Source organism: Trypanosoma cruzi, genomic scaffold (genome assembly GCF_000209065.1).
Source record: "Trypanosoma cruzi strain CL Brener 1047053517177 genomic scaffold, whole genome shotgun sequence".
Taxonomy (NCBI): domain Eukaryota; phylum Euglenozoa; class Kinetoplastea; order Trypanosomatida; family Trypanosomatidae; genus Trypanosoma; species Trypanosoma cruzi.
The window spans coordinates 132,134-151,948 of NW_001849490.1; the positions used below are offsets into that span (position 1 = coordinate 132,134).

General features: G+C 48.8%; 8 protein-coding genes across 8 annotated transcripts, besides 22 other annotated features; all 8 read right to left on the reverse strand.

Annotated features, from left to right (window-relative positions):
- Positions 1–19,815: a sequence feature (heterozygous, non-Esmeraldo-like haplotype).
- Positions 5–36: a microsatellite.
- Positions 177–201: a microsatellite.
- Positions 296–385: a sequence feature (CT-rich).
- Tc00.1047053511857.10 (hypothetical protein, conserved) lies at positions 494–2,425 on the reverse strand (the record flags this gene model as incomplete). Its single annotated transcript, XM_804661.1, has 1 exon — positions 494–2,425. One exon carries the CDS (start codon positions 2,423–2,425, stop codon positions 494–496), a length of 1,932 nt encoding a protein of 643 aa, XP_809754.1.
- Positions 2,467–2,503: a microsatellite.
- Positions 2,593–2,711: a sequence feature (A-rich).
- Positions 2,835–2,872: a microsatellite.
- Positions 3,146–6,445, reverse strand: Tc00.1047053511857.20 (hypothetical protein, conserved; the record flags this gene model as incomplete). Its single annotated transcript, XM_804662.1, has 1 exon — positions 3,146–6,445. The coding sequence occupies one exon, from the start codon at positions 6,443–6,445 to the stop codon at positions 3,146–3,148; it is 3,300 nt and encodes a 1,099-aa protein (XP_809755.1).
- Tc00.1047053511857.30 (glycosyl transferase-like protein, putative) lies at positions 6,863–7,690 on the reverse strand (the record flags this gene model as incomplete). Its single annotated transcript, XM_804663.1, has 1 exon — positions 6,863–7,690. The coding sequence occupies one exon, from the start codon at positions 7,688–7,690 to the stop codon at positions 6,863–6,865; it is 828 nt and encodes a 275-aa protein (XP_809756.1).
- Positions 7,984–8,015: a microsatellite.
- Tc00.1047053511857.40 (N(2), N(2)-dimethylguanosine tRNA methyltransferase, putative) lies at positions 8,252–10,558 on the reverse strand (the record flags this gene model as incomplete). Its single annotated transcript, XM_804664.1, has 1 exon — positions 8,252–10,558. The coding sequence occupies one exon, from the start codon at positions 10,556–10,558 to the stop codon at positions 8,252–8,254; it is 2,307 nt and encodes a 768-aa protein (XP_809757.1).
- Positions 10,600–10,625: a microsatellite.
- Positions 10,748–10,780: a sequence feature (AT_rich).
- On the reverse strand, positions 10,850–12,136 carry Tc00.1047053511857.50 (actin-like protein, putative; the record flags this gene model as incomplete). The annotated part of the gene is made up of 1 exon (XM_804665.1): positions 10,850–12,136. The coding sequence occupies one exon, from the start codon at positions 12,134–12,136 to the stop codon at positions 10,850–10,852; it is 1,287 nt and encodes a 428-aa protein (XP_809758.1).
- Positions 12,192–12,278: a sequence feature (CT-rich).
- Positions 12,608–12,658: a microsatellite.
- Tc00.1047053511857.59 (katanin, putative) lies at positions 12,671–14,449 on the reverse strand (the record flags this gene model as incomplete). Its single annotated transcript, XM_804668.1, has 1 exon — positions 12,671–14,449. One exon carries the CDS (start codon positions 14,447–14,449, stop codon positions 12,671–12,673), a length of 1,779 nt encoding a protein of 592 aa, XP_809761.1.
- Positions 14,385–14,423: a microsatellite.
- Positions 14,611–14,660: a sequence feature (A-rich).
- Positions 14,694–14,739: a sequence feature (T-rich).
- Positions 14,744–14,772: a microsatellite.
- Positions 14,807–14,828: a microsatellite.
- Positions 14,854–14,882: a microsatellite.
- Positions 14,977–14,996: a microsatellite.
- Positions 15,146–15,170: a sequence feature (AT_rich).
- Positions 15,247–15,270: a microsatellite.
- Positions 15,290–16,771, reverse strand: Tc00.1047053511857.70 (hypothetical protein, conserved; the record flags this gene model as incomplete). Its single annotated transcript, XM_804666.1, has 1 exon — positions 15,290–16,771. One exon carries the CDS (start codon positions 16,769–16,771, stop codon positions 15,290–15,292), a length of 1,482 nt encoding a protein of 493 aa, XP_809759.1.
- Positions 17,216–17,271: a microsatellite.
- Positions 17,300–19,675, reverse strand: Tc00.1047053511857.80 (AMP deaminase, putative; the record flags this gene model as incomplete). The annotated part of the gene is made up of 1 exon (XM_804667.1): positions 17,300–19,675. One exon carries the CDS (start codon positions 19,673–19,675, stop codon positions 17,300–17,302), a length of 2,376 nt encoding a protein of 791 aa, XP_809760.1.

Below are 19,815 nucleotides of genomic sequence, written 5' to 3' on the forward strand. Positions count from 1 at the left end.
CGCGTAACAATAATAATAATAATAATAATAATAATACCTCTCGCACAGCCATACACGTACAGTAAAATACATACATCTATCGGCATACTACACAAGTAACACATATGGCTCTACGTGCATGTTGTAGCGCCTTTTTCTATTGCGTCACACCCTCCATTTGCTCCTCATTTAACCTCTATTATTATTATTATTATTATTGTTTTCCCCCCTCCCATTTTATCTCTTTCGACGCATGTACACATAATTCTTTCTTTATTTTTATTTTTATTTACCACCACAATGTCGATACGGGCAATTCTTTTTAATTTCCATTTCCATTTTCTTTTGTTATTCCTTTCATATTCCTTTTCCTTTTCCTTTTCCTTTTTTTTTCCCCTCTTCTTCTGCATTTACACTTCTTAAATAAACATCCATTTCTTCCTTTCCGACTTCATATTGAAGCCGTCATCAACTCGAACGACCTTTTCTTTCTTTCGTTTGTTGCTGCAATGTGTCAGCGGGGGCTGCTATTACTCTCACGTATTCCGCCGGTTGAGGGGCCGCCACGCAATGCCGTCAGGTACGGCAGACGCACTCGACGCAACATGCCTAAACTACGGGAAACCATTGAGTCTGTTCCTGGGCCTGGTATCACGCCTAAGTTCGAGCGTCTCCTTGCCGGCACACACCGTGTTCCGTCCAACGCCGTCAGGGGCGCCAATCGTCCAGTGAAGGCAGGTTTGCACGGCTCATGGGTGTTAGAAATACTAGATAGGTGAGAAATATGCGCAGGTCCCAATGCGGAGTCGCACGCACTGCGGTTCTTTTGTAGTTGTCGACTAATTGCTTCACGGATATGTGCGCTGAATGCCACGCCCTGCTGGCCTACCGCCTTCAATTGCGTTGTGGTGGCTGCGAGTTGCAACAACGCCGTCCCACCAATATCGGTGAAGGGATTATCCGAGAGGTCAAGCACCTCCAACGATGGGTGACGCTCAAGGACGGAGCACAACTCGCGAACGCCATCGTCATGAATGTCATTGTGGCTTATATCCAAGAAGCGAAGAAAACATAATCTCGGTAGCACTAAAACAAATGGTTTCATATCTACATCATTCAAATTCATGCTTGCAAGAGCCATCGATGAAAGATCACGCTCAGGTCCAACGCGAGACAAGACGTCCAGCAGTCGTTCATTGGGTCTAATACGTTGCTGCAAACAATTCACTACATACTCGGAACGCAGTGAGGACTGCATTGCCGGGGGGAAAACAAGTGCCTCATAGCTTTGAATACACGGTAACAGGTGTTCGTCCAGATGCTTCCTAAAGGTTAAAAAGGCCTCATCTCGCGATCTTGCTACAACATTGTGATACTCTTTTAAAAAGACCATTCGCGTCATTGCAACCAACATCTCCATTCCCTCATTGGGATACAGTTCCTTGTAAAGTTCTTCCATCGATTGATAACGTGACTGATTGGCGGGGTCCAAGTTCGTTCTAGCCCCCCCATAATAACCCCCGAATTTGGCACCTTGAACGCCCTGACTTTCAGTTGCTGCGTTTTCTTCCTCTACTGGCAACATGGGGGTGTCGACATCGTAACTGTCATCCACCACAGGTTTTCCTGGGGAAGAGCATAGATGCAGCGGTGTGTATGCCGTTTCCCTCAATGAATCTTCTAAAGGGTCGCTGATCGTGACGCGTGTCTCATGCTTGGTTCCATGCCCTCTTCCATAGCCGCTCTTGTCCGACGACCTAATTTGATGAATAAAATTGTTGTTGTTGGTACTGTTGTTATAGGAGTCACTGCATGCAAGCGCAACGGGTAGTGCGTAATCCGGATTGGGCATTTCCCCCACTTCGCTTGAACTTTTATTTTCCACTTCTTCCATCACTCGTATGGAGGAACCTGGAATAAGACCGTACTGTGTTAGGAGTTGCCTGGATTCATTGATAAGCTCGGAAAGGACTTTGTATGATCTCTCCAGCGTTCCACTTGGAAGAAACTCCATGCCACGCACCAACCGAATATCTTCCCTTAGCATCGTCAGGAGAAGTTCAAAAATTGTCTGGTATTGTATGCACATTGCGCGGTAGTTGACACCGCCGTTCAGGCATTGGCATAGTTCGGATGCCGCAACATGCAGTTCCCGCTCGTTCCAGTAGGTTGGCCAATGCGGCCTGCAAAATGGGGTGAGTGGAGGCAATGGATCCACAGGGACAGAAGCATGGCCGTTTTCGCTTGGACTGCCAGACTGAAACGACATTTTCGTCTCGGAATTCACGTATTCCGCCGTGAGGCCGTTAAAAAACGTGGGATGACTATTCGAACTGTGCAACGCCTGCCGCTGCAGTGCGGCATACTTCGTGTTGATGTTCGCCACGAGTTGCTCCAACTTCTCCAGGTTGACTTCCGCGTGTGCGGTGTGTGGGGGCTCGAGCATCTTTGACGGCGGGGCGACAATTCACCGTGCCACCCCGCCACAACAAACAAAAAAATAATAAAAAAAAATAAAAAAAAATATCCGAATGCCTGACGGATTGCCGCAGAGGAGCCAGTGAGCGTTTGATGTGTGTGTATGTGCGGCGGAGAGAAAAGGACCTCCAACACAAAAAGAAGAAAAAAAGAGAAAAAAAAGGGAAAACAAAAAACATAAACAAACAAACAAACAAAAAGGCAGAAAACATCAAAACAGAAAAAAAAAAAATCAAACAAATAAATAAAAAGAAGTCGGAATACACGCGTATCGTTTGATTGCAGAACAGGTCATGTGTGTTACATCGCATAGATTTGAAATACATGCAAATATAAAAATAAATATCAAATACCACAGATATTAAAGGTGCACGTATAAAAGACAAACAAACAAAAAAAAAGAAAAAAAAAAAAAGGGAGAGGCACAACTCAAAAACCCAGCACGTATCCTACACACGCATATATACATACATACATATGAGTACATATTTCAAACAAACAAGCAACTTCATCAAAAACCATAACAGGGGCCCCTTGCGACTCCAACCATCCACTCTCCCTCCTCATTTCTTGTTAATGCCATGCACTTGTTGCTCCATTTGCAACAATTGCTGCAGATAACATAATGAAAAGGATTTGTCCATGTAAACTCCTTCTTCCTGTTCTTCCCGGCCCTTCCGTCCCCTTACTAAAGAGCATTCTCGGACTCATCAGGCGGGCCACTCTGCTCATCCTCCTCGTCCCCATATTCACTCGTAAATTCTTCAGAGCTCAACGACATGGCATCCGACATGAGGCGGTTCCGCACAAATGCCACGGTGCCATGCTCAGTCTCAACATCCCCGGAGGAGGTCCCTGCTGAATATGCCTGCTGCGCCAGCCGCCGATTTTCCTCCAGGAGCGCGGCATTTTCCTGCCGCAACTCATTTTCTCGGATTCCCCACTCCTCAATTTGTTTCTTCTCCCGTATTTGGAAGCGCTGAATTTCCCTGCGGTAATTTTCCCGCTCCGACTCCGCCCTCTGGCACTTCTTGACCATCTCATCGTAACGCCGTTGAATTTCGCCTGCCACCCGTTGCATTGTCTCACCTCTGCTCTTCTTTTCCATCGCCACGCGATCCCGTCGACCACAAAGCATGCATGCTTCCTCTGGATGTGCAGGCGCCTGCAGAGGCGGCTTGACGCCTTCCTTGACCAAGCCACTGTTTGCGAGAGCATTCATACGGAGTGTAATGTGCCGCAACACCTCCGTTACATCGTGCACCATGTCCCGAAGAATTTTTGGGGTCATTTCGTACTCACCGGGTGGATTGTACTCAATTCGAAGGAACGCTGAAATGTCAAAATCGGGACTATACATCGCGTTAATCTCATCCGGCGAACAGTCCGTCACGCCCATGTCCGCAAGATCTTTCCTTGTAATAAACTGGACCCGTTTCCTGAGATCATCCGTCATTTCCGCCTCCAAGCCTAACGTCTGAAATTCATATGGTGCCGCTTTTTCGTGTGGGCTCTTCTCATCCGGGGACTGAGGGGCCTCCGAATCGGTTATCTCCCCGCCCAAACCCGACGGTTGAGCGGAGGTGGCACCCGATTTCCCTTGCATCTCATTCCACCGTGCAAACAACTCAAACACGTGTTGACGGTGTTTTTTCTCAACCTCGTAGGAGCCCACAGCATTGGCAATCTCCGCCCACCTCATGGACGCTACCTTTGACGTCGGTCCGAGGGGCGGCAAGGCAATACGATCATACAGTGGCTCACATGTCACGTCCACCACCCGCAGCGCCTCTGTTACTGCGGCAAGAAGGCGATAGGACTCTGTATATAATTCTTCCTGTGAAATTTGTTGCTCTTCCTGTCTCACACTATTCATGTGTATTGTGGGAGCATCATATACTTTCGGTTCATCACTGGGCTGTGCGTTCTGATGCTTATATAATTCTTCAAGGCCCTTTGTTGTCATTTTTGTATAATCCTCCTCCAATTCCATCAAAAGACGCAGATGCTTATGAACCGGGTGTCGGGAAAAATTCTTGTCCTTCAACTTCAGACGATCAATGAGGGTGTCGTACTTGGAAGCTTTCTGCTCAAGCTCAGCATTGGCGCCACGCATTATCTCCTCCTCTTGTTTCAGTTTTCTCACTTCCTCTCGCAACATCATAACTTCCTCCACATCCTCTTTAGAGGCCTGAATTAGTTCACGGCGTGCTTTTGCCTCACGTCGAGCCTGATCCTTACAATAACCAATAAGCCAGAGGCAACTTGAGATGACATCCTTGATAAGAAGGCGAAGGACATCCAATAAGGCACCACGCTCCTTGCATGAACCGGCCACCTGCCGTATAATTTCAACGAGACCCACATCGACAACTTCCATGACTTTCTCTGCGGCCTCGATGTATTTCCGATGGGCAGAATCCGACTCATTTAAGGCCTTTAAGTCCATAATCCTTTCCACATCCGCTAAATCCCTGTATACAATGAGGTCATCGTTTTCTGGCGCCTCGGGCAAGAGAATTTTCGCAGTCTCCCTGTCTGCCAACACAGCGAGGGTGTCTGGAATCTCCTGAAACATACGATCCAGGGCGTCTGCAAGTAGATACACCTGCGCGCGACCGGTAGCTTTGACTGCAGGAAACACAATAGAACTCCTCTTGGGAGCGCCACTCGAGGCATCCTCATCTAACTGATGAAGCCTAGAGCCAGGAAAGGTGGGATCGCTAACGGTTACCCACAGAGAACGTGGAATGCGTGAAGACTCCCACGATGCAATACGATCAATGATGGCTTGACGTGAGGCACTCATTTGCCGTGTACTGGCCCCTGGCCATGTTTGTTGGACCTTCTCATATTCTTTACTTACAGCAAGTACGGCATCTAGTGCGGAAAAGACGGGGTTGTATGACGGATGAGGACGTGGGATGCCAGCCACTGTATCTGAATGCACACCACCACCAATTTCAGGTCGTCGTCGTGCGGAGGCATAGGAAACAAATTGGTCAATGATACCGGTATCATCTCCCATGCCGGTAGAAAGTGTTAACGGCACATTTAAGGCAACCGCCACGTTTTCAGGGGAATCTCCTGCATGCGAAGAAGGAGAGAAAAGAGACAATTTCTGTCTTACTTCCCTATTTTCTTTGCGTGTCGGAGGTGGCGCCAAAACGTGAGAATGACATTCCTGTTCTGGCCGCCAGTTCAATTTTTTATCTTCAGAGTCCAGCAAAGTAATAGGGAATGCCTCACGTGGTCTCAAATCTTCATCGTTCTGTGATCTGTTAAACACTTTTGCTTGCAGCATTTGATCCACATAGGGCGGCTCCAATCGTGTTACTTGTGTGCGTAGATCATCCAACTTCTTATTAGGAAATTTTTTCAGATCTTCCAATACTTCTTGGGCTTTTCTCTTTGAGGCCATCTTAGAGGCCAAGGCACGCCCTGTATGCAGAAGCTTATAGAGAGTTTGGGGAGTAATGCGATCATCCAAGTTCGCTGTCTTCTTCGGACGCTCCGTTTCGATGGACCCCAATACCGCTTCTATTTCGCTGGAAGGATCCGCAATCAGCGGGAGGTTTCTGCAGAGCATTCCCACAGTCTCCTGATGGATGGCCGCTGTGGAAGCCTCCACTTCACCCCGCAAATCCCCTCCCGCACTCGCGGTTAAGCGATTCACGGCTGTTGGTACATTGGCATACATCCGTTCCTTTGGCTTTGTCGCGTAGCGGAACTGCAAACGATTCATCACCGGATCGTCTTCCGCCGCAGGCAAAAGACGTCGTTTAGGCAGTTTGACTCCTTGCAGAGATGTCCTCAAACTTGAGCTGCTCGTGCTGCCCTGCATTTTCATGGACCGCGTCTGTGTTGTTACAGAAAGAACGGTGCCGAGAGGGCCTCCGCTAGAGGAGGTGGAGTTGTCATTATCTTGCAGGCTCATTCTTCCGCGTGGCGTGAGGCTGCTACCAAAATCAATCGGATTTGAACTCATTTCGCAAGACGGTGGGTGTAAACTCGGGCGTAAATAAAATTCCCACCACTTTTTTGCTCGGTCTTTATTGAAACCCTTCTCGCTTTCCCTGTCTATGTGTATATAGGGTAATGTGCGAGAGCGCTGTGGGTGGTGGTGGAGTAAACACACACGCCGGTTCCAGACACGATTGCCTTCACGCGGTGTGTACTTTAATCTGAATGGCTAATGTTGACGACGGCTCACACAAATAAAGAGATATCGGGAAGCAAGAGCAAAACAACAACAACAAAAGACAAACAAACAAGGAAGCATGTCCCCACATACGGGCAAACGGGAAGAGTGAGTGAGACAAAAAGAAAACAGAGGCTCACGTGCGTACAAATGCAGAAACACAAACTCGTCAACGAAAATCTGCGAGCGCAGATGCACCAAATTTCAGCGCACAGAAGTCCCTCCACCAATAAATTCACGCATTCGCCGCGCGGCGTCTTCAAGTGGAGGGTTTTCAGATGGTCGCTTCTGCACATCGGTTCCGAAGGAGGTGATTTGAATCGCAAGAGAAGGCTGAAACACGTACATCTTGGGGTCTACAATATACTTGTCCTGCGCCTCCGGATCGGACTCCACAATATTGCTAATATGCGTGTCCACTTGCCATGTCATTGGCGTTGACAATTCAAGACAGCGTTTTGCAGAGATGTGATGAATGACATATGCGGTAAGTTCACGATGGCCCTGATAGGCAAGGCGAATGCCGTCGTCAATGAATGGTCGAGGTGGCTTCTCCGCGGCAAGAAGGTCCAGTCCACCCAGATGCACAATGCCCCAATCTGCTGGTACCCTTTTCCACAGTGGCCCCAGCAGCCGACCAAACTTGTGGTGAAACTCAACGTCGTCTTCGAGCACCAACGCACGTGTGCGTCGCTCCGCCACAATCATCTCCCATATCTTGCGGTGCCCAAGCGCACAGCCAATGGCGCCGCGTGTGAGATCCATTCCAAACAGCTTCTCCTCCGTGGGAAGAAGAAAGCGGGTATAGCCAAGATCTGTAATGACACCGTCCCTATGCAACGCCTCCACATCAAGCGAGTTCCCATCGACGCCACTCACCCGGGTAACCTTTGCGGGCGGCTGTATAAACTTTTCAAGCCCGACGCGAGCAATTTGCCGCTGAACATGGGCCCAGCGGTCCCGTCGGCGGTCAAGGTTGAGCACATAACACGCATCAAAGATGTAATGGCGTCCGGGGGAGCAGCGCAACATTGAGATAAATGTTGGAGGTGTCTTCTAAAGTTGCTGTTTATATCTATGATGTTTCTTTTTCCGCTGTATATATATGTTTGGCGGGAACAACGCCCGACGCAGCAGGAAAAAAAGTTGACTCCCACTCCGCTCTCTCTCTCTCTCTGGGCAACCTACCCGCCTTCTTTTCGTCAGGCCGTGGGTATCGTGTTTTTCTCCTTCAGTCACAATGCCCCACCATACACGCACAAAGGCAGAACAAACAAAAATGAGAGTCACGGCAGCCGAGATGCAAAATGCAGAGAAGTAACACCAAAAAAAAAAAAAAAAAAAAAAAAAAAAAAAACGTAACAACATGAACAAAAAAGGAGGTGGATGCAGACAGCTTCCGCTCCTCAAAATGGCGATGTGTCGTCTGGAAATACAATCCAAACCTTGCCCCTCTCACTCAGCCCCAACACACACACAAACACAGTGCAACGTTGATTTTTTTCTTCTTTTTCTTTCCAATCATCTCCACGGTCGTCAAATATAAGAAACAAACAAACAGCAACAACAACAAAGAAAAGATTGTGCTTCGTGTTACTCTTTTCGCTGTTTCTGTGTCAATTGCTCATCATTGTTATGCATGGCGCCCTGATGACGTCGCTTCGGTCCCCAGTTCGGCGCATTTGGAATGAACTTGGCTACACCCGTTACAGCGCCGCGAAAATCAAACCGTCGGTCGTATGAAAAATCGGCCCCGTCAATTGGCTCCAGCAAAAAGACACCAGCACCCCTCTTCTCTTCTTCCCCCGCCTTCTCGTTTATGGCCTCAGCTGCTGTGGCGCTCAATACAGCTGCTTTCGCCGCATCACAACTGCCCTTCTCAGCATCACCAGATGCCTGTTCCTGCTCCCTTTTCCACTGCAACATCACACGGACAAGAACGTCGGGCGGACAGTCCGTTTTAAGCCCCGATGGGGCACAATGAACTTGGCTGCATCGATATCCCATTCGCCCCAGTGCGCCCACGAGTTGTGGCGTGGGTGGGCATCGCACCTTCACAAAGGAGGCAATGTCGGGAATTTGATAGAACAGCGGGGTGTCAGGCAACTCTTCCATGGCCAGACGCACCAGACCAGCAACACGTGCCTCTGCCGTAATCTGTTTTGCGGCACCACGCCGCTCCACTTCCTGCAGGAGTTGCAAAAGGAACGAAACGCAGTGCGTTGGGGCAGCGTAAATTGGACCCGACAACGTCAGAGAAGCACCACATACATTGCAGCAGTGCGTGTTTACACATGGAAGCATATGCCGCAAACTACAAGATGTGATTTTTGGATTCTCCTGCCTCAAAGGTATTGCAGGAAAGCGTTCCCTCCCAAGCGTATCAGCCCTACATTCCGCATGGTCATTCCCCATATCATTGCCCTTGGAAGCATCATTTATATTGTTATTATCATTATTGTTTCCACTGCTAATAGAACTCTTCAATAGATCGTTGTTGGGCATTTTGTTTTTCTTTCGTGCACACTTCTTGTCTCGCATACGAGCAACTGCCATTGGGCGCACCCAGTACGCTGGGCAATGACTACACTGCAGAAGGTACCCCAATTTGCATGGACTGAGCTTTACTTCCGCTGGTTGCGTATAGACACGAACAAAGCATCGGACGTAAAAGTCAATGTGCAGTGAGAGCAGGGGTAAAATATACCTGCGGTGTTTATTTGCAACGCGCTCCAACGCGGCAAGAAGAATTCTCACAGCCATTTCATGACATGCAGCATTCTTTGTAGGGATTGTGTTGTATTTGGCATGACATGTGTCCGGGTGTCCCCCACACAAAATGGCACTGTCTGTGCTTGTCACAAGCAGCAATCCCCCTTCCTTGATACACCGCATAGCACCATCCAAAAAGGGAGAGGCTGAACCGTATGGATCCAAATCCACCACATCCATCAGCTCCTGTTGCAGCAACGGATGCGCCTCGTTCACGCTGGCGTCATCATTAGAAGTGGTGATGTTAGTCGCCATCTGGGATGGTATCGCGCAAAAACGGCGTCCAGCGTACACGGTGGAGTTTGCGGCCAGACGAAACATCAAATCATTCGCGTCGTCCAGATTTGGTATCACCGCACCACCAGCTTCGATTTCTCCAGTGGCCTCATCCACACGAATGCCCTCCGGTGGGAAGTTTTCTGTCAGTGTCGGCCTGGCGCAGGGCACACCGTTAAACTCACAGTTACGACGGATGCATGCAACGGCGTCGGGGTCGAGGTCGTTTGCGATGATAAAACGAACACCAGGGACCTCGTTGTAGTAGCGGATGGCCCGGAGACCCGTTGCACTCAGCGCCTCCAGAATAGTGATGCCATCACGCGTGCCCCCCTTGCGGCGAGGCTCTTCGCGGCGTAGATGTGAAAAACACGCCAGTGCACATACACTCAGGTCACGATTGACCACCTGCGCAGGATTGTAAAAGACGGCCTGACCGTCATCGTCAATGTCATCTGCATCGCGATGATCGCCTTGTCTCTTCGTGCAGTCTGCATGCTGGCTGGCTGAAGTGCCTTTGACGTTCGCCGGTGGAAATAAAACGGCCGCTGTCCCCTCCGTTATCTTCTCAAACCCACTGACGGGTTCCTTCGCAAGTCCCTCCGCATTAAACAGGCCGGAACGCATTTTTCCTTTCCCCCCCCACCGCAGTTCCACAGCCGCAACCAACAAGCGTACACTGTCCCACTGCGGGGGAAGGATCGCACATTGCCCATTCATGCGTACACATTTAAAAGGAGGCAAGACGTACAAAAAAAAAAATACCAGTAAAGTTATACAGAAACGTAGTGAACACATGCGTAGATATGTTTTCTTTTCTTTCATATGTTTTCTGCCAATCTCTTTTTTCATCGCCTCTCATCACTTCACCTGATAAAAACTCTCGTGTTACATTTTTTTCTTTTCTTTTCTTTTCTTTCGTTATTCTTCCCTCGTGTCTTACAACCTCTTTCCATTTAAAAGGAAAAAATAAATAATTCAAAAGGAGAGCCACAAGAAACTTCATCCTTCTCGCCTCCCCGCTTTTCACCGTGCACAATGAATAAAACAAATAAAATAAAAAAAAAAAAAAATGCACCTATACATTAACATTACCACAGCTCTCTCTCACTCTCACTCTCAACATGTGTATACATCCAATCTCTACTGGCATTTGCAATGCACAACACGGTAACCCTGTTCCTCGTACTCCTGTCGCGAGACAGTTAAATGTGGGAACATGGACGTTCGCGCCAGCATGGAGCCACCGAGCCAGGCACTGTAAATGCGACACTCCACATCATGCACGCAGATTGGTGTCACCGCCTCGCTGGCATGGGTCTCCCTGTATAGCCGGGTCACCTCCGCCTCTATCCGCTCCCTGGTGCCTGGGAAAGAGACATTTCCACCCGCAAGAACGATGTGTGCAAAAAGGGATGGCCGCATTGCCGGTTGACAGTTATTGATGGCGGCAAATGACAACCAACTAATTCCCATAGGGAAGGAAGGATTAAAAATCTCCCCCAATTCGGTCATGTAGCGTGATTTAGGAATATACTCTTCGCCCATAATACCAAAGTTAAAAAGGACTTCCGTCGTAAGGTGGCGATGCTCCGCCAGTGGGATGGCGTTGCCGTCTGGAAGGAAAAAAACTTCCTCCGTTGCCGGCACCGGAGAGCTGCCCGGCCGCTGAGCACTGCTGCTAAAATTGTAATCAAACGCCGCTGCGTTTCCTAAAGTTCCGAGAGAATGTACAGGACTGTAAACCCCAAATTCATTCAATCGCACGTAACACAGCTCCTCCTTGGCTTTATTTAAAACTTGCATTTCAACCGGGGTGCCAAAACTGTACCCTTCCTGCCGTAACAGGGAGGCGAGGTAGTTTGTCAGGGTTTCTCCTGCAATCTCACTTTCTGTCACATGACGACCAAGTGCATAACCCTCATGCACAGGAACCGCCATCGTGCGGTCTTTGCCACTATCAAGCACCAACCCTGTTGTCAGACCGTATCCATACAGACTCAGAACCTGAGACGTTCCTAAAAAGAGTGAATGTACATGAAAAGTCTCCATCATGAGTTCCAATGTCTTCTCCTTTTGCGCCGCTGGGGTGTTCACTGGCTGCGGTACAACAAAGCAGTGACTCTCCGGTGTTACCCGCATCTCTGAGAACATCACGTGACTCCACAACTTTTCCATGTGTTCCCAGTTCACCACAAGGCCATTTTCGATAGGACTACCAACAGTGAGCATTCCACGCTTCACGAGCGCCTCCTCTCCAATCTCGTACTCATTCATCCCAGCAGCCATCGCCACGCCTCGGTTGCGGGGGTGACCAACAAGGGCGGGGATGTCAAGACGCGGCCCCTGCTCATCCGCGTATCCCGCACGCAGACAGTGCGAACCGGTGTCCAAGATGACAACAGGGACACGCTCCCTTGTGGTTTCCATTTCTTCAACTACACAACGTCTCCTTTTTTTTTTTCTGGTGTGTGAGTGTCTGTGTTTCCCTTCTCTTCTCTATTTTCCCCAGCCTTTCCTTCTCCCCCTCCTCGCTACTTCCTTCCGACCTCTTCTTTTCTCTCCCTCTCCCACACAAACGTTGGAGAGATACAACGAGAGAGAAAGAGGATGTGGGAGATGGTGTTTCCCCCGCGCCCCCCTCTGCCGGCTGTTGAAAAGTCCTTTGGAAAGCACAGAATACAGAACGGACCAACAGCCAAAACGCCGAGTAAAAAAAAAAAAAAAAATGAGGTCATCAATCAACAATGCAGTCCTCTCGTGTTTTTTTTTTCTGTGGTTTTTCCCCGAGTTATTTTCTCCTCTTTGCATGTGGTCTTCAGGGGACGTATGTGCTTGTGCCCCTTCCGCAGAGAACACACATTCCTCACTGCACTGGACACACCGTGGCGTCACCACGACACAGACAAACCAACCAGTAAATAAAAACACAAACAAACAAAAAAAAAAACACGTGCAGAGCACTTAGGAGGAAACACCCGAGCCGTGCTTCTTTGCCCACGCGTCAAACTTTTCCAAATCCGATCTTTGCACACTACTTTGTGTGCACGCCACACTTGCCATGATGTCCTTAATGGTTACCTGCGGCCGCTGCAGTAACCCACCTGTCAACTCCATCGGGCTGCCAGCACGCTCCAGTTTTTCAATCAACAAACGTATCGGCCGCATCACTGCCTCACGACACACCACATCAATGTCAGCACCGGACATGCCTTCCGTGAGTTCTGCGCAGAGGTTCCAATCCAGATCTGGTGCTGAAGCAGAAGGGGTTAGAATTTGTCGAAACATCATCGCACGCGCCTCATGGGATGGCAAACCCACAAGAATGCGTTTCTCCAAACGACGAAGCATCGCCGTGTCAAGGTCCCAAGGTACATTGCTTGCTGCCAACACAAAGACGACATCTCCGCCTCGCCTCTTTGAGAGACCGTCCATCTGAATAAGAAGCTCTGTTTTCATCCGTCGTGACCCTTCATGCATACCTTCACCAGAGCGAGAAGACATGAGGGAGTCTATCTCGTCAATAAATATGGTGCTCGGTGCATAATGCACTGCAAGATCAAACAACAGTCGGACAAGCTTCTCACTATCACCACGCCACTTGGAGACCACGCTGGAAGCAGATATGTTAAAAAACGTCGTCCGGCACTCTGTTGCCACAGCCTTCGCGAGAAGGGTTTTGCCGGTACCAGGTGGTCCAAAAAGAAGGATACCTTTCCAGGGTCGTAGTATACCTGAAAACAACTCTGGGTACTTGACAGGCATGACTACTGCCTCCTTTAGCAACTGCTTCGCTTGATCTAACTCTGCTATGGTACTCCAACGAACATTGGGGTTAACGTCCAAAATTTCCCGCTGAATGGTCATGGCCAATTCCTGCTGCTCCACCGAAAGGAAACTGGGAAGTGGCTTCAACGCACGTCCAAAAAACATATCTTCATCTTCTTCAATCCCATTACTATTGCCCTGAGGATCTGGCACAACATCTACACGCATTCCTTCCACAGCCATAAGTCCGGCTCCATTTCCCGCTAATTTCTTCTGATTTTTAATTCGGAGACGCTGAGGGGAGAGTGGCGTGGGTGGCCTCTGGGCAAGCGCCAAGCCCCGCGCAATTGTGGGCGGCTGTCCTCCAGGACGTTGTGTCTCCTGTAGGCCACCGGGTGGTGCGCTCCCTAAATTTGCGACATTGGCGTAATTGACCTTGTTATTGTTCGCGTGGGCCGCCGCTCGTCTTGCGGGTGCGCCAGGGGAAGCAGTTCGCTGCCGCCGCACCGCCACGCACTCCCCATTTTGAGCCTCCCTCCAAACATCTTGTGCACCTTCCACAGCCCGAAACAACTTTACTCGACGATTAAACCGAAACTCAAAGTACTGCTCGTACTCTGTAATGATGCTAAGGAGGTCTACGTTGTCTGCGGGGCAAAAATGTTGCAGCGAAACGTGACTTTCCTGCTGCAACGTCTGCAGCGTCCCGGTGTAGCCTTGATCAAGTAGAAATTGCAAAACAAGTACAATAGCACCCTTTACACGCTTCAAACGAATCCTCTCTTCTTCTTCACGAGCCTTTTGCTGCACTTTTATAGCTTGCAGTGATGAACCCGGGGCACCGTCAGGATTGTTAGACAAGGGCTGAAGACGCTGAGGATTTCTTTGCTGCATCTCATTTATCCTTCCTTCTCTTTCCTTCTTTCTCTCTCTCTCTCTCACTCTCTCTTTTTGCGTATGTATAAAAGGATGCATGAACACAAAGACACATGCCCGAATAGAATAGAAAACAACAACAACAACAATTAATACACCACGCACCCGCAAATGCAACAAGTGATCTTGCAAAGGAATACAACAACAGCAACACCCACAGAGCGTGCAGTCTCTAACGCAGACTGCCAAACGGAAACCACAAAGAAAAAACCAAAACAAAAAAAGAAGAAAAAAAAAAAGGAAGAAAGAAGGAGATAAGACAGAAATAAAACAACTCCATCCCTTTTTTTTTTCCTTTTTGTTTTGTCTTTCTATTCGTTTTGGTTTTTTCTCGAGTGAGTGAGTGAGTGATTGAGTGAGTGTTATCGTGCGAGGGGAGAGAGGAAGGTCTTCACTAAAAAAAAAAAAAAAAAAAAAAGGGCAAGAAGAAAATTCCCACGGTAAAATAAATAAATAAATAAATATATATATACCAATGCCAATATCAATATATGTATATATTGTGGAAGAAATCGTTCTGTTTCCTTCCCTCAACCCTCACTCACACACTCGCCCTCGCCCTCGCCCTCTCTCTCTCTCTCTCTCTACTCCAACCGTTGCCCGCTCCTCCGGTCAGTTGGGTCCATTTCGTCTTCGTTGCTTCCTTCCTCCACGAGTGGCTGCTGGTAGAACTCCTGATAACACTGACAAAAGGATGAAAACAAATACAACAGGAAATAAAAAGTCGTTTCATCCTTTTTTTAATTTTTTAATTATTTTTCCTTCCGTTGTTGTTTACGAGCTTCAAGTCGCTTCGTTTCAGAAGATCGGGCATATGATTGTGTGGCTTTGTCGAAATATATATATATATATATATATATTTTCTGGCTTCCTATCGAATTAAGCAGAGACGGGTTTTGGCATCATCGGCGTCGTGACGGTGTCCACCCAAAGCAGATCCGACAGCACCCAACGACCATCCGCGTCCAGGTAGTAACACAACAGTTTGCGCATAGCCGGTGGACACTCCGCGATGTTCTTTGGGATACCAATCATGTCCGAGATGCCTGGGGGGCATGCGAGCTCTAGATGGCGGCCGGTACACATCCGAACAAGAAAGTCAAGTGGAGCCAAAATCGTCTGGGCGTTCGACATGGCAAAGAAACGTGCAACTGCAATTCGCTGGTACTCACTCTCATGGCCCGTGATACGCTGGTAATACCAGTCAAAACTGGGATCGTAGCGTTGCGGGGGCGTCACAACGTCAATCGAAGCCACAGCGCACGCGACGGCACTAGCAGGTATGGTTGGTAGGGGGCGTCCTCTGAAAGTAATAATTGTCTGGCCCTTCAACTGTTTCTTCCCCTCCGCGTTATCCGTGGCTGAATCCCCTACTTCCCCCATTTTCAACTTTGTCTCAGACGCTATCTCATGATCCGTGGTGGACTCTTCCCGTCTATCACTAGTGACGCTGGGGCCTCTTCTGCTCCCGTCCCCCGCGTTAGCTGGCGGGGGAACGACTATGACCGACAGCTGGGTATCATCGCAAAAGTGAACCTCTTTCATATTATGACATTCATGGAAAAAAATCATTTTTGTTGACAGAATATAATCATTTGTTGCAGCAATACGGAGTACGTTGGAGTCAAATATCCGCTGCTTGTTCCACATGTTGTACATGTTCTCGGCAAGCTCAAGGGAGATGGGGATGATCTGCGCCAATGCCTCCGCTACTACTTTTGAGGTTCGGAGTCCCTCTTTCCCTGACTTTGCCGCAACCGCCTTCACCTCATCGGCAAGACCCTTTGGGCTAATGGCGTACTGCTTGGTCAAAAGTCCCTTCAGCTGTGCAAGAGCACCCGCAAAGGGAACAATTTTGCCAAGGGGTAACTGTGGCTTTGCCGCCTCTGCAAGTGTCTCGCAGAGCACACCAAGACCGTAGTACGATTGATGCACACCTTGAAGGAACTCATTGGCACTGCACCCACCGCTTCTCTCAGCCCAGCGATCAAACGCACGAAGAATTTTGTTCTCAGACACCCCGGTTTTACTCGAGACGCCCGTCTGAAATTCTCCCTCAGCATCCTCCTCACGCGGAACATCGGGCGCTTGCCTCGTGGTTCGGCCTCGACGCAGAAACAGTCTGGTTGCATTGTCACCGCCGGGGATCGACGGGCGCCCCATGGAACGGCCTTCATTTTTATTCGTACCCCTGGGGCTTTTAAGTAACGGGACGGCCTGGAGGGCGCGACTCTCCATGGCCGTTTGAGCAAACACGGCTGGGAAAACACTCCACGCGGATGCCAACAGGGCATTTCGCCACCCAACGCGGTAGCCGCGGCTGCCAGAAAGCAGCGGCATGACTGCAGAGGACCGACGCATGTTGCCCCCTTTTTTAAATATTTTCTCTTCTTTCTTTTTTAGTGTGTTTATTTACTGCCTCCCTCTTCTTCTTTGTTTTTGCCGCACGTTGGTTTCGTCGCTGTTTCCACCACCCTTCGTTTTTCGTTAATTTCAGTCTCTCCCTTCTCGTCTTTTTGTAACTTTTCCCTCCCCCTGCTTCTCTTCCTCTGCTTCCTTACACGCCAGCAAAACACACGATTGAGAGAATCTGCAAGAAGGGAAGAGGCAAAGAAATCGCAGAGAGCATGGACAAAAAAGAAGCAGCAAAGAGTAAAAAGAAACACACACACACACACACATCGACTCATCCATGCACACGCAGAGTAAATGCATAAATGTTCCTCTACTTTAATCAGCAGGCGGAGGGAAACAAACAAACAAACAACAAGAACAACAGAGTCGTACGCATAATAGAAAAGTTGTAAAAAAAAAAAGAAAAAGAAAAACAACCCTTAAAAAAAGAGCAAAAAAAAAAAAAACAGCAGCAGCAGCAAGAACAACATGTTGTCATAGTCGTGAAGGCGCGGTGATGCGTGGACCAAGTCGCACAAGGAACATTTGAGTGTCATGGACCTTTTGTTGTTTATCAGCCTCAGTATCTGTATCCGCCAGAATGGGTTGGCCATTCAAGCGCCGCTCAATGACCTGCTCGCGTGTGAGGCCAACCACGTCCATCGTGCAAAGTCCTTCCAGTTGCGCATCCATAATCGGCTTCAGTGGAATGTCCAACGCGGCTTTTCTTTGCAGGTGGCTAAGTTCCTCCATGTACACTTCATACCGGAATGTGCACCGTGAATGTGGCACCTTTGACAGGCGCACATCGTTGCCGGCCGCACTGCGCAGTTCGCACAAGATTCCCAACCAGGCCTTCTTTCGATACGATGGAAATCCAGACATCATCACGCTATTCTTGGCAATCTCACACACATCTGCCATGGAAAGATTCCAAAAATTTGCTGCTGTGCTGTACTCCTCAATAAGTGGTTGCTCGGTGTGGTGGAAGATGAGGGCTCCGTCTGTGGCGAGTGCCACATTGAGTCCACGCCGGAAGAATATGGGAAATGGATTGTCACGATATTTGCAAAAGAGCGCATTGTTTGATAGGGGTGTAATACCGAGAGGAATTTGTGCCAGATAGTATAAATACTGCAGAACAGGTGACCTCTTAAGGTTAATGCCGTGATTTACCCCATCGACAACAAAAAACACATCCGCCATATGATCCGGATCTCCACTCTCTCCCGCATGTGGACGAAATGTAAAGGTGGAGAACCCCCGTGCTGCACGGTAGCGATTCAGTGCAGTGATATTCGCCCACATGTAATACACCCAATATGTAAAGGGCGGGTTATCAAGGACGGTCCATTGGGATGGTGGGGTCTCAATGAGGGTGTCCGGCTCGCGCTCACTTTCGTTGTCAACAATGTCAAACCCACTGATGTGTGCGAGAAAGTAACTTAGAAAAGGGTGCGCCTCTGGATGCATGGACGCCTCCCACAGCGGTGCAAATATGTTCGACAGCATCTCTTCAAAGGAGGAGATGATGCCATTCTTGCGGTAAATAAAGTAAAGCCGCGGTATTTGCACCATCCAACGATTTGTAGAGTGCGACGCGTGATTCAAAACCATCCAACGCGCCAGCTGGTCCCACTCATGACGCTGTCGACCGTAGATGGAGAGACGATACTCCGAAAAGACATGACCGTCCTCGGCCTGACGACGAAATGTCTGACGTATCAATTCTGCAAAGTAACGACCACCCATAAAATTATCCGTCTTTAGAAAAAGGGTGCGGAGTGCAGAGTTACCAAATGGATTGTAACGACCATTAAACTCATCAAAGCGGTTAAAGGTACCATTCCCCGCCTTCACTTTAAGTGAGGCGACCGTAAGATCCTCCAAATTGACAGCGGCCCCCTGCAGTGGAGAAGTTCGCAGTTTTGCAAACAAATCTCCAAGTGTAACAAACCGACCGGTCCCACGTTCAACATCCACCACATCATCCGCGTGTTTTTGAACCTTCTCCTTGATGCAACTCAAAAGTTCCTTCGCCGTCATTCCGGCTGCCATGTGACAATGCACATCCACCTTGACACACTTGTACAGATCACCCTTCTCAAACAGCACAGGCGCATCACGGGCGTGATTCTCCTGATCATCGTTTGTGAGAGCAACATGGAGGTTAAACTTGCACTCCAGCATTTCTAACCGTTTTGTTGCATAAAGTTGCACCGCACGTTCGTGTGACAGTCGACGCAGACTTCGGACATCCAGCTGAAACTCCTTCCATGTTGGTAAAGGTCGAAAGTACATCCTCGTCGTTCCATTGGCATCTGCGGGAAGAACCACATCCAATACTCCATCTCGAAAAGAAAACTTCTCCGGCATCAGTTTACGTGTTTCAGGTTTCATCAAGGGTGAAAACGTATTGGAGGAGAAATGCGCCCCATGCATGGGCTGCGCCTCATTGTTGGACCTGTTGACAGAATGCAATGCAATTAGTGTATGCATCGTTTGGGCAGCCTGCATCTCCTCCGTCGGGGGAATTTCACAATGGACGTTGAAACTCCGGTAATATTGACGTCGGTTAAACTCTCTTGTGAGCGCCCGGGCTTCCTGAGATTTGTCCGTAATTTCAGGGCCTGAAATAATGATGCGTGGGTACTCAATCTGGCGATCCACAAAATCCCACCACTTCCCGCCGCACTCAACGTTGTCAGGCGGGTTGTAATGTGGCACCTTAAAGAAACGCCACAATATTTCACGTTGCGCCGCCAGCGTTTTTGACGTTGGTAAAAACCCTCCAAAGTTGGAGGAGGCATTCCTCACCTGTGTGAATCCAGAAAATAAAGCTTTGTGCCCCTCTTCCTCTTCTCTGCTCATGATTGAAAAACTGGATTCCTCTGTCAGGCCTTTTCGACAAAGAAGGTCTACTTCATGGGCCAGCGATGATTCCCGAAAAAGCAGCCTTAAGGGGTTCACCTGCGTTTTCGTAAACTCACTGTACCGTGTAGACGCCCTTT